The following is a 12,780-nucleotide window of genomic DNA, read 5'->3' on the forward strand; positions in this document are numbered from 1 at the left end:
ACCTACACATTAATGCAGCAGTAATATTTATTCAAAAATATAATAGTAAACACTGACAGGGAACATTTTACTGCACAATCAATACTTTTAAGTACATTTTGCTGGTTTTGAATGCTTTTAATTGAGTAAAGGAACTGAATACTTCTTCCGTATTTGTCATTGTATATATACACACACGCTATAGCTTTCTTATGTTATAAAGTAGCAACAAAAACAAGTTCAACTCCAGTATTTTCCCATTTTTATTTGTTTTTTTTTCATGTACAAGTGTGGACTAGAGTATGTTGATGTGCAATAAAAAAAACATTTCTTTGGTACCTACTGGATAATAAACCAAAACAATTAAGGCATCTACACCATCTATAGATCGGATATGCATTTAGTACTGCAGCTAAATGACCACACACCGGTGGCATGCAACGTATGTTAGCCCTCCTTCCAACAAGAGACCAGATCAGCTCAACACCAAACCACCCAGTTAGATAACCTCCAGTTTTGGTTTCCCGTTTGTCCTCTTTTACAACCTTATTCACCTTCCAAGGCCGAAAAAAAAAAAAAAAAAAAAAAAAAAAGAGGAAAGCTAGAATAACCCAAATGTCTAGGCAAGAAGAACATCCTGGGGAAGTAGCCGATACAAAGTGAAGTGTAACAACACTGAAGGATGCCTAAAGCATTTAACCATCAAAGATGATGCAATCAAGTTTTAACAGAAGACTTATGTAGGTCTTGTTTGAGAGCACTTGTTTCCCTTAGTTGACCATCTGCTGTTACAGTTCTCAAATTCAAGTAAAAATTTCACGGTTATTTCTGCACTGTTCGAAAATGTAGAGCCTCAGGAGATTCTAATGAGACTGGATCGCAGATAATCCATCGACGATTAGGGCTTTGTCATTTGTCACCCATTATGCCATTAATACGGTATGTCACATACTTTTGCAGGTGGTCATCCAGTGTGTACAATTGGTGCTTCTACCATAGTAAACTATTCAGATAATGGTGTGTCATAAAGACAACACTGCAGTGCTGTGAATGTTTTTCACCTAAGAAATACTGATTTTGCATCTACGTTACTTTCAGCATGTGTTATGACTGGAGAGTTACATCTGCAAAGGCTTATACTGCATTTCAATTGCTCATTTCTTTCTAACGTGTAAAACAAAATGAAAACATGGTTGTATATACATAATTTTAAAGTAAAAAAAAAAAAAAAAGGAAGAATGAGTATTAGAAAAAAAAAGCAGATGGTGCTTTTAGATTAACTCGTTACAGAATGATGAAATATGAAAAAGCAAGTCAGAACAACGAAATGCAAACTTCCCACTGGAAGTAATGTGGCCCAAATGGAACAATCAGCAATTTCTAGGTTGAAAATGATGCAGCCAAGAACCAAAGGCCCATATCAGAAGTCCTTCAAACATTTCTCTTTTTTTTTTTTCCTTCCTTTTTCTTCCAAAGTCATTGGCTTGAGGTAAGCGATATATTTTGGCCGTACAACTTTACTCTTTTTCTCCTGGTGCGCACCGGAGCGCTTTCTTTCTCCTCCCCTGCTTGGGGTGCAGCCCACATCTATGGGGGAAGGATGCCGTAGATGAAGATGGCCATGATGGCGGCACTGATCAGACCAGAGATGGGCACAGTCACAAACCATGCCATGAAGATGTTTCTGAATAGACGCCAGTCTACTGCCTTCCTTGAGCGCAGCCATCCTACTGCAACCACAGAGCCAACCTAGAAACACAGCAGTAATCAGATAAATCCCAAAAAAGTAAAACACAGTATTTTAGTAAGTCAACATGAGGTCAGGTTAGGAAGAACTTGCATTCTTATTTAAAAACGTGAATGGCGCCAATGAATGAAAATTAACTACAGGGAAATGGCAATAACTTAAATGACATTGACCAGACGTGTCATCCTTTGGCTCTAGTTGTTACAAGCATGACTGCACTGTGTCACATCCTAGTTAAACGTGGAAACAAAGTGTACCCCTAAAATGTATGACTTCAGAATATCTCTGCATACCTAAAATGTAAAATTCTATTGAGGAGAAAGTTGCTTCACATTTGGACCGTCTCACAGACTAGGTTCCTGTTTACTGTAGCCTCCCTTACACTAAATACACTTTCCTGTGTCTCAGTCTGGTTCCCAGACCACAGTGTTTGACCAGCTTACCTTGCAGTGGGTGGTGGAGACAGGCAGGCCAATGTTAGAGGCTACCACGACAGTCAGGGCTGAGGCCAGTTCGATGCTGAAACCACTGCCAGGAAATAAAAACACTTATGTCTGAGCATGCTTGCTAAATTTAAAGACTGGTAATGTCTGAGGAGGATGTGGTTTTATGACTAAGGAGAATCAGGTCTGTGGAGTCTATACCTTGAGGGGGTGATGGGGGTAAGGTCCTTGCCCATAGTCTGGATCACTCGGCGACCCCACACCCAGAGTCCAGCGCAGATGCCTACGCCACCGTACAGCAGCAGCCAAATGGGTGTAGGTTCCTCCGAAATCACTTGGCTGGTTCTGTACACCAGCCACAGAGCTACCAACGGTCCAATAGCATTACTACAGAGGAAAGAATTAAATTAATTATATAACAGGGCTCAAAGATTCAGACTTTTGTTGATCCTTGATAAGTAAAGTGTCACCTACAACATGCCAGAGAAACAAAAGTTTAATTTATCAGCCTGATAATAACAACATGACCTTCATGAAGGAATCCGCATACCTAACGTCGTTTCCTCCATGGGCAAAGGATCCGAAGCAGGCGGTGAGAATTTGGAGGAACTGGAAGAGAGTGGAGACTTCTGGCTTGTCTGCTTCAAGCCCATCCAGAGAGCTTTGGCTGCCAGCTGCATCCTCCTTCGTCATTTCTAGTGTCACATCACCTTCTCCCAGAGCTTCAGGAGTTGTGTGCTCTGCCACAGCATTGCAGTAGCTAGTGTAACTGTCCATACGCACGCGCTTCTTCTCCGGACCCCCTGGCCCTGTGCCCTTGTCGCATTCCTCATAGGCACGGTAGTCCCCTTCTTTATGCTTGTAGTCTCCGTGCATGCCGATGATAGCCATGGTGTAGGAGGTGTAGCTGTTGTTGCGTCGGATAGGTCGGTCACCCCCCTCGCCCATGCAGTCACCAACCTTGGCCAGGTGGAGCTTGTGCAGCAGGTCCTTGTAGAGGCCGGAGTCCTTGTGGACCGTGTGGTACTGGCTGTAACCATTACTTGGAACCTGTGCTGGCCTGTTGTTGAACTGAACCTGGTTGTTGAACTGGACCTGATTGGCTGAATTTGTGGAGCCATTGCTGTGCTGGACCAGCTGATTGTTGACCTGACCATTTGATTGAACCTGTTTGGGGGCTGCAGAGGGGTGAAAAAAACTTAGCAACTTCATGTTTCATTATGTAGCATAAGAAGGAAAGTTACATTACATACCATTAATCTACATAATTCTAATTACATATGTTTTAACAATTTTGTTTTCTTGGCATACTTACCACCATTTGCGTCGCCGTCTTCTGCATCGTCAGAGTCTCCGATGTTAAACGCCACCTTGCGTTCCTTATTATTGTCAATATCGTCAGACTCTCCAATGTCAAACGCCACCCTGCGCTCCTCAGGGGCAGCCTGGGGCTGAACAGAGGGACTTTGATTGACATCTAGGGTGGTAGGCGTAGTCTCCTTGGCAGTCTGTTTCAAGATTGGACATTGGGCCTCTCTTAGCTCCCTCTTCTCCATCAGGGGGCTCTCAGAGGGGCTGGAAGACTTCATATCTCCTATTAGGGGAGGAGGTGGAGTGAGATATTGCTTGGGTCATGTCCAAACATATACCCTGTATAGCAGAGAAGTACTAGCACAGCAAGTGTTTCCTTTCAAACAGAGATGTAGGAGTCTTAAGAATTGCATAACCAGAGTAAAAAAAAAACCTGTCCTATAAATGCAACATTACCCGTGTTCAAAAGTGAGCCCCTGAGTTCGCAGGATCAGATAAATGGATTATGATCTTACAAGGAACATATTTACACTACCGCTAGCAGCTTAACTTATAAAAGACAGTAAGACTTCTAACAGCCTGTGACTCACATACCATGCGTTTGTGGTTTTTAAGTGAATCAGATAATGCCAATATTTTCTAGGATATAATCATAAGAGTATTCTGACCAGTTGGCCACATTGCATCATCCAAACTGGTCAAGGCCAGACCTGAAGCAGTCACCATCAAGCCTTCTACCTACACTGCAAAGGCTATGCCAACACCTTAAGTCCACCTAGGTTTATTTTAGTATAGTCAAGGTAAAGACCAATTAGTGGATCACTATGACCTAATTAGGCTGCTTGACTCTGGAGGCTAATCTAGACAGATCATGCTCAGTCAGATAAACCTGCGGTTTCGGTTACTAGAAGAGACACTTGACAGGTACTGTAAAATCTATAATCACTCAAAAAATATGTTTAAGATATTTTTCTCTGACAATAAATGGGTTTATTAACATTGCTAAAATTAGAGAAAACAGACATCTTTTTGAACATGAGTTTTGAATTTATACATTTTGCAAAAGGTTCTATTGAAACCTAATGGTAAACTACATGGGAACATGAATGTGTTCCCCTGCATCACCAAAACCACACCAATGGTGTGTAAATGCAGATGGCCCTTTTTTTTTTTTTTTTAAACTTTAATCCAGGATTATAGAACAAACACTGGTGACAATATTTTCAGATGATTTTCATTAGAGCGACTCCATTATGACAAAATATCCCAGAGCTCCATTTGCTGGATTAATATGAGACCTCAGTGTGAATAGGTTGAGGTTACAGGTGCAATGCTAAATCCCTCGCTTGTCCAGTGGCGGTGAGAAAAACCATCATTTCAGTGGTCAGTTGAAAATGGTGACAGGGATTTGAAAACTGAATCAGCAGGTTGCTAAAAATGAAAAACAAAAAAGGTGACTTACGTTCAATCTTCTTCTTGAGGCGAGGGCAGACAATAAACCAGACCACAATGGCGGTCAGCACAGAGAAGCCCAATGAGATGAGCAGGGTGCCCCACCAAGGGATCTTGTCAAATCCCAGCACTGAAGGATCACCAGGTGCCAAGGACACAATCAAACACACACAAAAGGAGAATAGAGAAAGGCAGTTTTTAAAAACAAGGCAGCGAGTGCTACCTTTCTTAGTGGTTAACACAAAAAGTTGTCAGAAACAGCAAACTTACAACTGAGCAATTTTATAAAACAAACTATGTAAAAAAAAAAGTAAAACATAGTATTTTAGTAAGTCAAGGTAGTAGCCAATTTAGTAGGTGAGGTTAGGAGGAACTTGCATTCTTATTTAAAAACGTGAATGGCGCCAATGAATGAAAATTAACTACAGGGAAATAGCAATAACTTCAATGACATTGACCAGATGTGTCATCTTTCGGCTCTAGTTGTTACTAGCATGACTGCACTGTGTCACATCCTAGTTAAACGTGGAAACAATGTGTACCCCTGGATGTGAACAGTTATGCAACACCCAAAAAATGTCACCATGACACTAAAATGCCCTGCCAACACTGCACATGGATGATGAGTTCCTAAAAAGGTGACACTGCTTAAGGAGGGAAAGAAAGGGGCGAGGGTCATTCACTGGAGCTGGAGCTATAAGGAACCCTCTTGCCAAGACTGCAGCAAAGCTGGCGCAGCAGAAGTAGATATAATGCAGCACATGCTGGCAGAAAGCAACCATTTAAATTTCCCCAGGGGAAGCAGTCATCTTTGTCATACAGAGAAGATGCAAGTCAGCAGTGTAGTTAGGAGAAAACTAAAACAAGAGCTGATGAAAATTCCAACACAAAACACCTCTGGTGAGATTATGCATATGGCCATGCATAATTTAAAAAAAAAACTAGTTTTGGGACTGGGGCTTAAGATAAACAAAAGAAAACTAGGGCCAAGGCTAAGCGATAACTGTCTCGAGTCCAGTCCACAGTGCACTCTCTCCACTGAGTCACACTGCAGCATGAGACTGCAGAGCACCCAACTGATGTTTATTTAGTTATGCAATGGAAGCTCACTCCCTTCAGGACTGGGGATGCATAAGTGGGAAACCACAAGGAGGCTCTGTAACAGCTGTGGCTCACATGTAGTGGGACATCCAGTAACAGGTATGATGCAGCTAGGTATCAATGTGCTCTAAAACCCTGGGGAATTCAACAAAATAAAAAAATAAAAAAAAGGGACCAAAAAAATAAACCACTCTGACAATGACAAAGGGTCCGGACACTATTCTCCGTATTCTTTGTCATGGTGACTTGTTTGTAGGCACCTCATTTCAAAATATAAAAGAAATGATTTAAAAGCTATTCTAGGTCTGTCTGATGAACACGCCCACACAAAGGGATGAGTTTATACCACAGCCATGCAGTGGGATGAATGACTGCACAGGAAATTGACTTTAACCACGGCTGCATTCCAAACCCCTCCCATAAACCTCTGTATCCCATGACCTACATCACCCAATAACATGGCTTGTTGTTTTGATACCATATGTACATCTCGCCACCAACCCAAATTACAATGAGTTTATGACTCACTTGGTAAGGACCCTTTGGTCATTTGTCCTCACTTTTGTCTAGAAGCCGATGCAGCAAGAGTATTAGAATTAAGTGACAGCTGCATTAAGTCTCAGCACTGAAGGGACCTGTAAGCCCAACATTCATTTCTCACATTAAGTACCTATCCATGACAATAACATCCAAGACGCCTAGGATTTTGTTTCAGGTCCATGGCTCAGGTTAAAACAAGGCATGTATACTAAGATGCGAGTATCCGTTTTATGTTGCCAATAGTTTGGTGTCCCAAAGCAACCAACGCTACTGGATGTTTGTTTTTAAGTGGGTAACCCAGGCAGAAAATTCGTATCCATGCACTCATTGGGGACAGGATTTTCTCTGAACAGACTGAATTCAGGGCAAATTCAGCTGATGTAAGGAACAGTATCTCTGAGATGAAATTATTTTATACTGGAATTAGAAAGCCATAAGTCTTCATATCCAGGTGACAAGGTGTGGAACATTTTTAATAGGCTAGGCATTATATCTTAATACTGTTTATGTGGTAGATTTATATTTTACAATGCATGGGGTTGCAGTGGAGTGACAGCACTTGAGTGATTTACAAGGTGTGAAGAACCCAAGTCACACTAAGCCTCATCTGCAAACGACAGCTGACCCTCAAATTCTTTGGCCTAAATTGCATGCACATGCTGACTTGAGGTCTCTGGCACTGGTGTATACATTGAGTATAGGAATGTGCTGTGGGATGCCTGGTGTCCAATCGCACCACTATGATAAGATCTAAAACAGGGAACCAAACGTACTGTACTCAGTTGGGTTCAGATATCACTGCTGCATTAGAGTGCATATATCAGCAATAAGCTGTTGTCCTGTGTGCCAGTGTAGTACACTATCCAAAACTGGGCCAGAATACGGGATGACAAGCGATGTCTGACTTTGGATGATGAAAAACAAAATACTGCCAAATGGATGGATACTGAATTAGCTGTGATTCATGCTTTGTCTTATTATTATTATCATCATCACCACCACCATCATGCAGGAATCGATTAACTCGATATTAAACTCCACTGTGGTCTTGAGGATTTACCAGTGAGATCTCAGTGTGTGAGTGGGAAATTTAAGGAGGATGCAGTGGGTTTTGTAAATGTGTCTGAAATGCAACCTCGCACCTTTTTTATGTGAGGTACCCAAGTACAGGTCCCCATGTACAGTGTGTCGAGGTGTGAGAACGTCACAACTGTACAGAATGTGCCTGACTAAGCAGGGCTATGGGCTATGCTGGAACTGCAAGTGATCTCCTCTCTGAGTGTGCTGCTGATATGCATGCACACATCAGTGCACCATATCTGGTCAAACTCTGGCCTGTAGCAGCCATTTAATGACCCAGGCCAGCTAACATCTTGAACTGTTAGGCCCTGTAGAGAGAAGAAAACAAAAAGGAGCAAAAATTGCTCATTTAATGAAAAGATTCTGGGGACGAAAAGCCAACAAGTATTCAGAGCATTACTGGACAAATTCTAAGCAGCAATACAACTACTAGCAGTAGACAACTATGACCATTTCCAACACCCTCTTTACTTCTCTTTTCCTCCTTCATGTCTGAAGAGCAGACAGTGACGTCAAGAGTCAAGTGAAATCTTATTTCCATCTCCCTGTTGTGCTCCGCTTTAAAAAACTTCATTCCAGCTATGACCCACATAGAACCACAAGCAAGAGAGCCCCAAAAAACATGTTAAATAAACACAGCTTCTGTAAAAATGGTCAACAGTCTGGTTGAGTCTGGAATATGTGTGGGCATCCGGCTGTCTGAGGGAGTGGTTTATTTTAGGCTGTGGGCAGGCATGCAAAGCAAAATGACTGAAACAATGATACTCACTCGGAGCTCCAGTGAACATGATAGAGAACAGGTTAATTCCCATAGTCATGGCGTAGAAGACAGGCAGGGCCCTCAATCCATTAGGAACAGGGTCTTTCTACAGGGACAAAACAGAGCACCAAGTCAGAAAAACACATTCCACTGTATGAACAGAACTTTCCCATTTTGCTGTCAGGTTACAGTAATTTGAATCTCACTGTATGATGTGGATAAGGAACTGCTTCAGAAAACAGTTGCCCGATTCTCATCCAGTAACAAACAGTTCCTCTATTTCATTTTGGCAGTGGTATAGTACGGTGTTGAAACTGACCTAAAAATGTATCACTCCAGAAGGTTCCTGTCTCACTCACAAAAACACATACTATCTACAATTTGATGACAGCCAGCTTACCTTGTGTAAGATGAACATGCGCACAAAGTAGAAAACAATGCCTGACATTATTCCAGACAAAAGGGGGCTCAGGAACCAGGAAGCAACTGCAAATTAAAGAAATAATATGAGCATCGCAATTTAGTGGAAATGTAATATCTGACAATTATGTCACACACAAAAAAAAAAAACACATCCTTAAAAGTATTTTTTTGTAGGAAAACAATCCTGACATATCACAAACAGGAAATCTCATCTCAGCTTCTGTCAACTATGCCAGTTGCCAGTTTTAACTATTAAGTTACTATAATCATTTCCCTGATAAAAGGGGACATTCTTTGGCTCGGGAAAGGGAAGTTTGGGGTCCCCTGCTGGAGCTGCTGCCCCCGCGACCCAACCCCAGATAAGTGGACGAAGATGGATTCTTTGGCTAGTTTGGAAACATAGCTACCTGTCCCATGGACAGGAAAGATGGATTGTTTTCTTCAGTCGTTAATCAATTAGGGTTCCTTGGTATAACATTTCAGGCCCTTTCCATAACTGAATGGCATTAAAATTTTATTTTTTCTGATTCAGTTGTTGTTTTTCCAAAAAGGGCAGTGTGGTTAACATCAGGTTTGGGCTTTCAGTAGAGGAACATAGACCTGAATCCCACCATCTAATGCAACAAATGTGAGAAACAACTTGTGAAATTAGTACTTCTACTGTATATTCTGGTAAAACTTTGACTATAATTGCCTCATGTTCTCGGACGTGCATAAAGAGCTTATCAAATGTCCTGCTTTCCCCACCTTGACAGTCCAGCCAAATATTTCAAAACACAAGTGACTACTGGAATCACTATGGAACATATCAACACATTCCATATTTTATGTGCGTGTTATGAATTGAGCTCTGAATCGGCAACAGCCATACATAAATAAACATCGCGTTGTTAAACTGAGTATTGAAGGTCCTCAACACAGACACAACACTGGCTGATTTATTAGGATAACACTGCATTACCAATCACGCCCTGCCATTACATTGATATAGTCATTGATGCAATCCAACCAAACACTGAAGACATTTCTAGGTCAGCTGATTAGAGTGTCTGACTTACCGATACTGAGGATTTTGTACCACATGACTCCCTGCTGGCCTCTGGCAACCAGCGAGAAGCCGATAGTTGCACCAACAATGCAGTGTGTTCCAGAGATGGGTAGCTTAAGGAAGGAGGCAGCCAGCTGCCACACAGCAGAACCTAATGAGAATAGATAAATTAATCGCATCAGCCGAGATATAGACCTCGTTTCAGCTTCCCTTTTCAGACAATATTTAATATCAGCATAAAGGACACATAATACAGTTTGCCTACAGTAGAAATTGGCAAAATTAGACCGTTGTTTATAGCAATTTCATATCAATTTGGTTTTTTTGGGCAATTGGATTCAGAAATTTCCCAAACAACGCCCTATGTTGGTTTGAAATTACATTTTCGAGTTGTAAGAACCAAACAGTGCTAGGCCCTACGTGCCACCAAGTTCTAACACAGGGTTCAATGACCGCAGGTTTAACTACATGCAAGATAAGCTGCAGATACTCACCAAACATGGCACTGGTGTATCCAGCCATCAACACGTGCTCAGAGCCATTGTACATGCTGTTGTCGATGATACCATTGCGGATGGTATCGCTCACTTTGGCCCCAAGGAGTACAGAGCCCAGAGTCTCAAACACCGTAGCCAGAATGCATGCCTGTCGCAAGGTGACCACTCCAGAGCCCACGGCTGTGCCAAATGAGTTAGCAACATCATTGGCACCCACGGAAAAGGCTAAGACGAAGGCGATGATGAAGCCAATAATCAGCAGCCACATGTACTCTGTCAGAGGAGTCTGGGTCGCTATTGCCATTGTGCTAGCCAGTATTATTGCAGTTGCAGTTGTTGAAACCATGATTGCAGACTATAGAGAAATTGCTTCACAATTTTAAAAAGGGAATTAATTTCTGTCAAAGCTATTTATATAATGCTACTTATAAACAGCAACTAGGAAAGAGGTAAATGGTTAAATAAATAATTAACTTATTTAGGCCCACCTGTTTTAAACAGGATTTCTGAGATTTATCAGTGCAAACTTTTACCTGGTACTGACCATAAAACAATTAAGAGGTATAGTGTGGGCCTATTGCTATCCTGTAATTATACTAGCTATGTTGCGGTTCCTTTGGTGCTGAGATATTAAACAGACTGCCATTGTGCAACTGTAACTGCAGATGAGCAGAGGTACATCCTGAAAAGACAGAAAAGGCCTGCTTTAATTTAAACAGTTTCTTCCCATTCCACCTTCATGTGGAAGGTCATGAAAAGCATAGCTAGAGAAAAGACATTGACAACACTAAGGAAATGCATGAAGATCAGGGAGTTTAAAACGGATAAATCAGAATCTTTAAAAACGAAAGATAACAACGTAAAAGGGTGAAAAAGCTAGTAGTAAACGCTTGGACCGGAAGATGTCTAATAGCCGCCTTTCGTGAAACCAATAGGAAGCCATTTTCGTGAATGTCGCAGGAAGAAACCGAAGGTTATAATACACCAACGTCCTCTAATATCACCCAGGCAGTTTACCTGTATAACGAATTATTGTCGTTTTTGTTTAGCACTGCTGGCCACAAATGTTACGAGATAAGGATCTCGTAACGACATTATAATCGTTTTTACGTGCACACGTGTCGTCATCCATTCATAGAACACAGCCCTGAACACGAGCGCCATCTGTTCATACCACTTCACGCGATAAAACAGAAACAGCTAGACCGATAGACTAGACATTAGCTAAGTCTAAGTTATTTAATGTGTAGCTAGTTATATTAGCTATAATAGCTACTGTGCGTATTATACGCAGTCTGTTTTTGTAAAAGGGATGCAACCGGATGTGACTCCGTTTAAGGAAACAAACCACCTCCGACTGACCGTGGGCAGTCGCCGGTGTGTGTGTGTCGTGCTATTTTTTTAATGACCTGCCAATATGCTAGACAGATGGTCAATACTGTTAAAATACAGTTTCCATTGCGTTCAACCGACAATAACGTAGCTAACGTTAGACAGGTCTCCGCCTTCGCTTATAACGTTACTAAATGTAGCTAACGTTACCCAGCAAACGGATCACTAAAATCATAGCTAGATAAGTGGTGAACATAACGCTAGCTAGATAAATCTAGTAGTGAATACATAGCACAATGGTTTATTTCCGGATAACGTTAGCTTTACATTATCATCGAATGGTGATTTTTGTTACGGCGTTCATTAAATAAAACAGAGGTATTCTGATACAAAGTGTAAATTATAAAACTTACCACACGTTGCAGTTGTCAGTCCTGTGAAAAATAGAGCGTGCTAGCCAGTAAGCTAATTAGCGCGCGCACAAACTATCTTTACGATAGCGCGCGCGGGATAATGAAAAAATTAAACTGATCCGGAAATTGATCCCCTTCAAAAAAAAGATGCCTTACGTTAAAAAATAAAGTGACCACGTCAAAAGCTATTTACTATTATTTGATTCGATGTGATATAACTCCAAATCCAGAACCGTCTCAGTTTGAATGAGAGCCTCGCAGCCGCATGTGTAGAACTTGCTCGTGCCGGTTACACGGAACAGGGGGTTCTTTTTTTATTGGATACACCCTTCGTAAAGCCCCGCCCCACCACCCAGCTGTCAGCAAGACTTTTTTATTTTTTTTACCCACGTCACGCGTTCAGTGGATGGATGTACAACTTCGTCGGAAAATTCCACTCTTCGTTTTCAACTTTATTTAACACGTCACATGTTCACTTATAGTTAGATATAAACGTTACTGAAAAATATGGTTTAAATACACTGCCACTACAAAAATAGCCGTCTGCAGCCTAGCTGTCACAAAAAACACAATCACCCATAGTAACCCCTTTCCTAACTACAGGAAATGTCCCATCAAAACAATCCAGGAAAACACCGGTGGTGGTGATGTTGA

At 41.5% G+C, this 12,780-nt stretch overlaps 1 protein-coding gene across 1 annotated transcript; it reads right to left on the bottom strand.

Moving 5' to 3' along the window:
- Positions 1-252: 252 nt before the first annotated feature.
- Positions 253-12,430, bottom strand: slc20a1b (solute carrier family 20 member 1b). The gene is made up of 11 exons (XM_031277686.2): positions 12,127-12,430; positions 10,379-11,063; positions 9,895-10,035; positions 8,814-8,899; positions 8,423-8,519; positions 4,943-5,062; positions 3,485-3,763; positions 2,720-3,347; positions 2,371-2,556; positions 2,170-2,254; positions 253-1,728 (listed from the first exon to the last, which is right to left on the bottom strand). The coding sequence occupies exons 2-11, from the start codon at positions 10,725-10,727 to the stop codon at positions 1,567-1,569; spliced, it is 2,133 nt and encodes a 710-aa protein (XP_031133546.1). The 5' UTR covers positions 10,728-11,063; positions 12,127-12,430; the 3' UTR covers positions 253-1,566.
- Between the last annotated feature and the right edge of the window lie 350 nt (positions 12,431-12,780).

This window comes from Sander lucioperca, chromosome 1 (genome assembly GCF_008315115.2).
Source record: "Sander lucioperca isolate FBNREF2018 chromosome 1, SLUC_FBN_1.2, whole genome shotgun sequence".
Classification (NCBI taxonomy): domain Eukaryota; kingdom Metazoa; phylum Chordata; class Actinopteri; order Perciformes; family Percidae; genus Sander; species Sander lucioperca.

Excerpts from the sequence above, each read along its gene's own strand:
- slc20a1b (XM_031277686.2), bottom strand. The coding sequence starts at position 10,727 with ATGGTTTCAACAACTGCAACTGCAATAATACTGGCTAGCACAATGGCA. Across the intron at positions 8,900-9,894 it reads GTACAAAATCCTCAGTATCG|TTGCTTCCTGGTTCCTGAGC; the intron begins GTAAGTCAGACA and ends TTTAATTTGCAG. Across the intron at positions 3,348-3,484 it reads AGACGGCGACGCAAATGGTG|CCCCCAAACAGGTTCAATCA; the intron begins GTAAGTATGCCA and ends ACCCCTCTGCAG.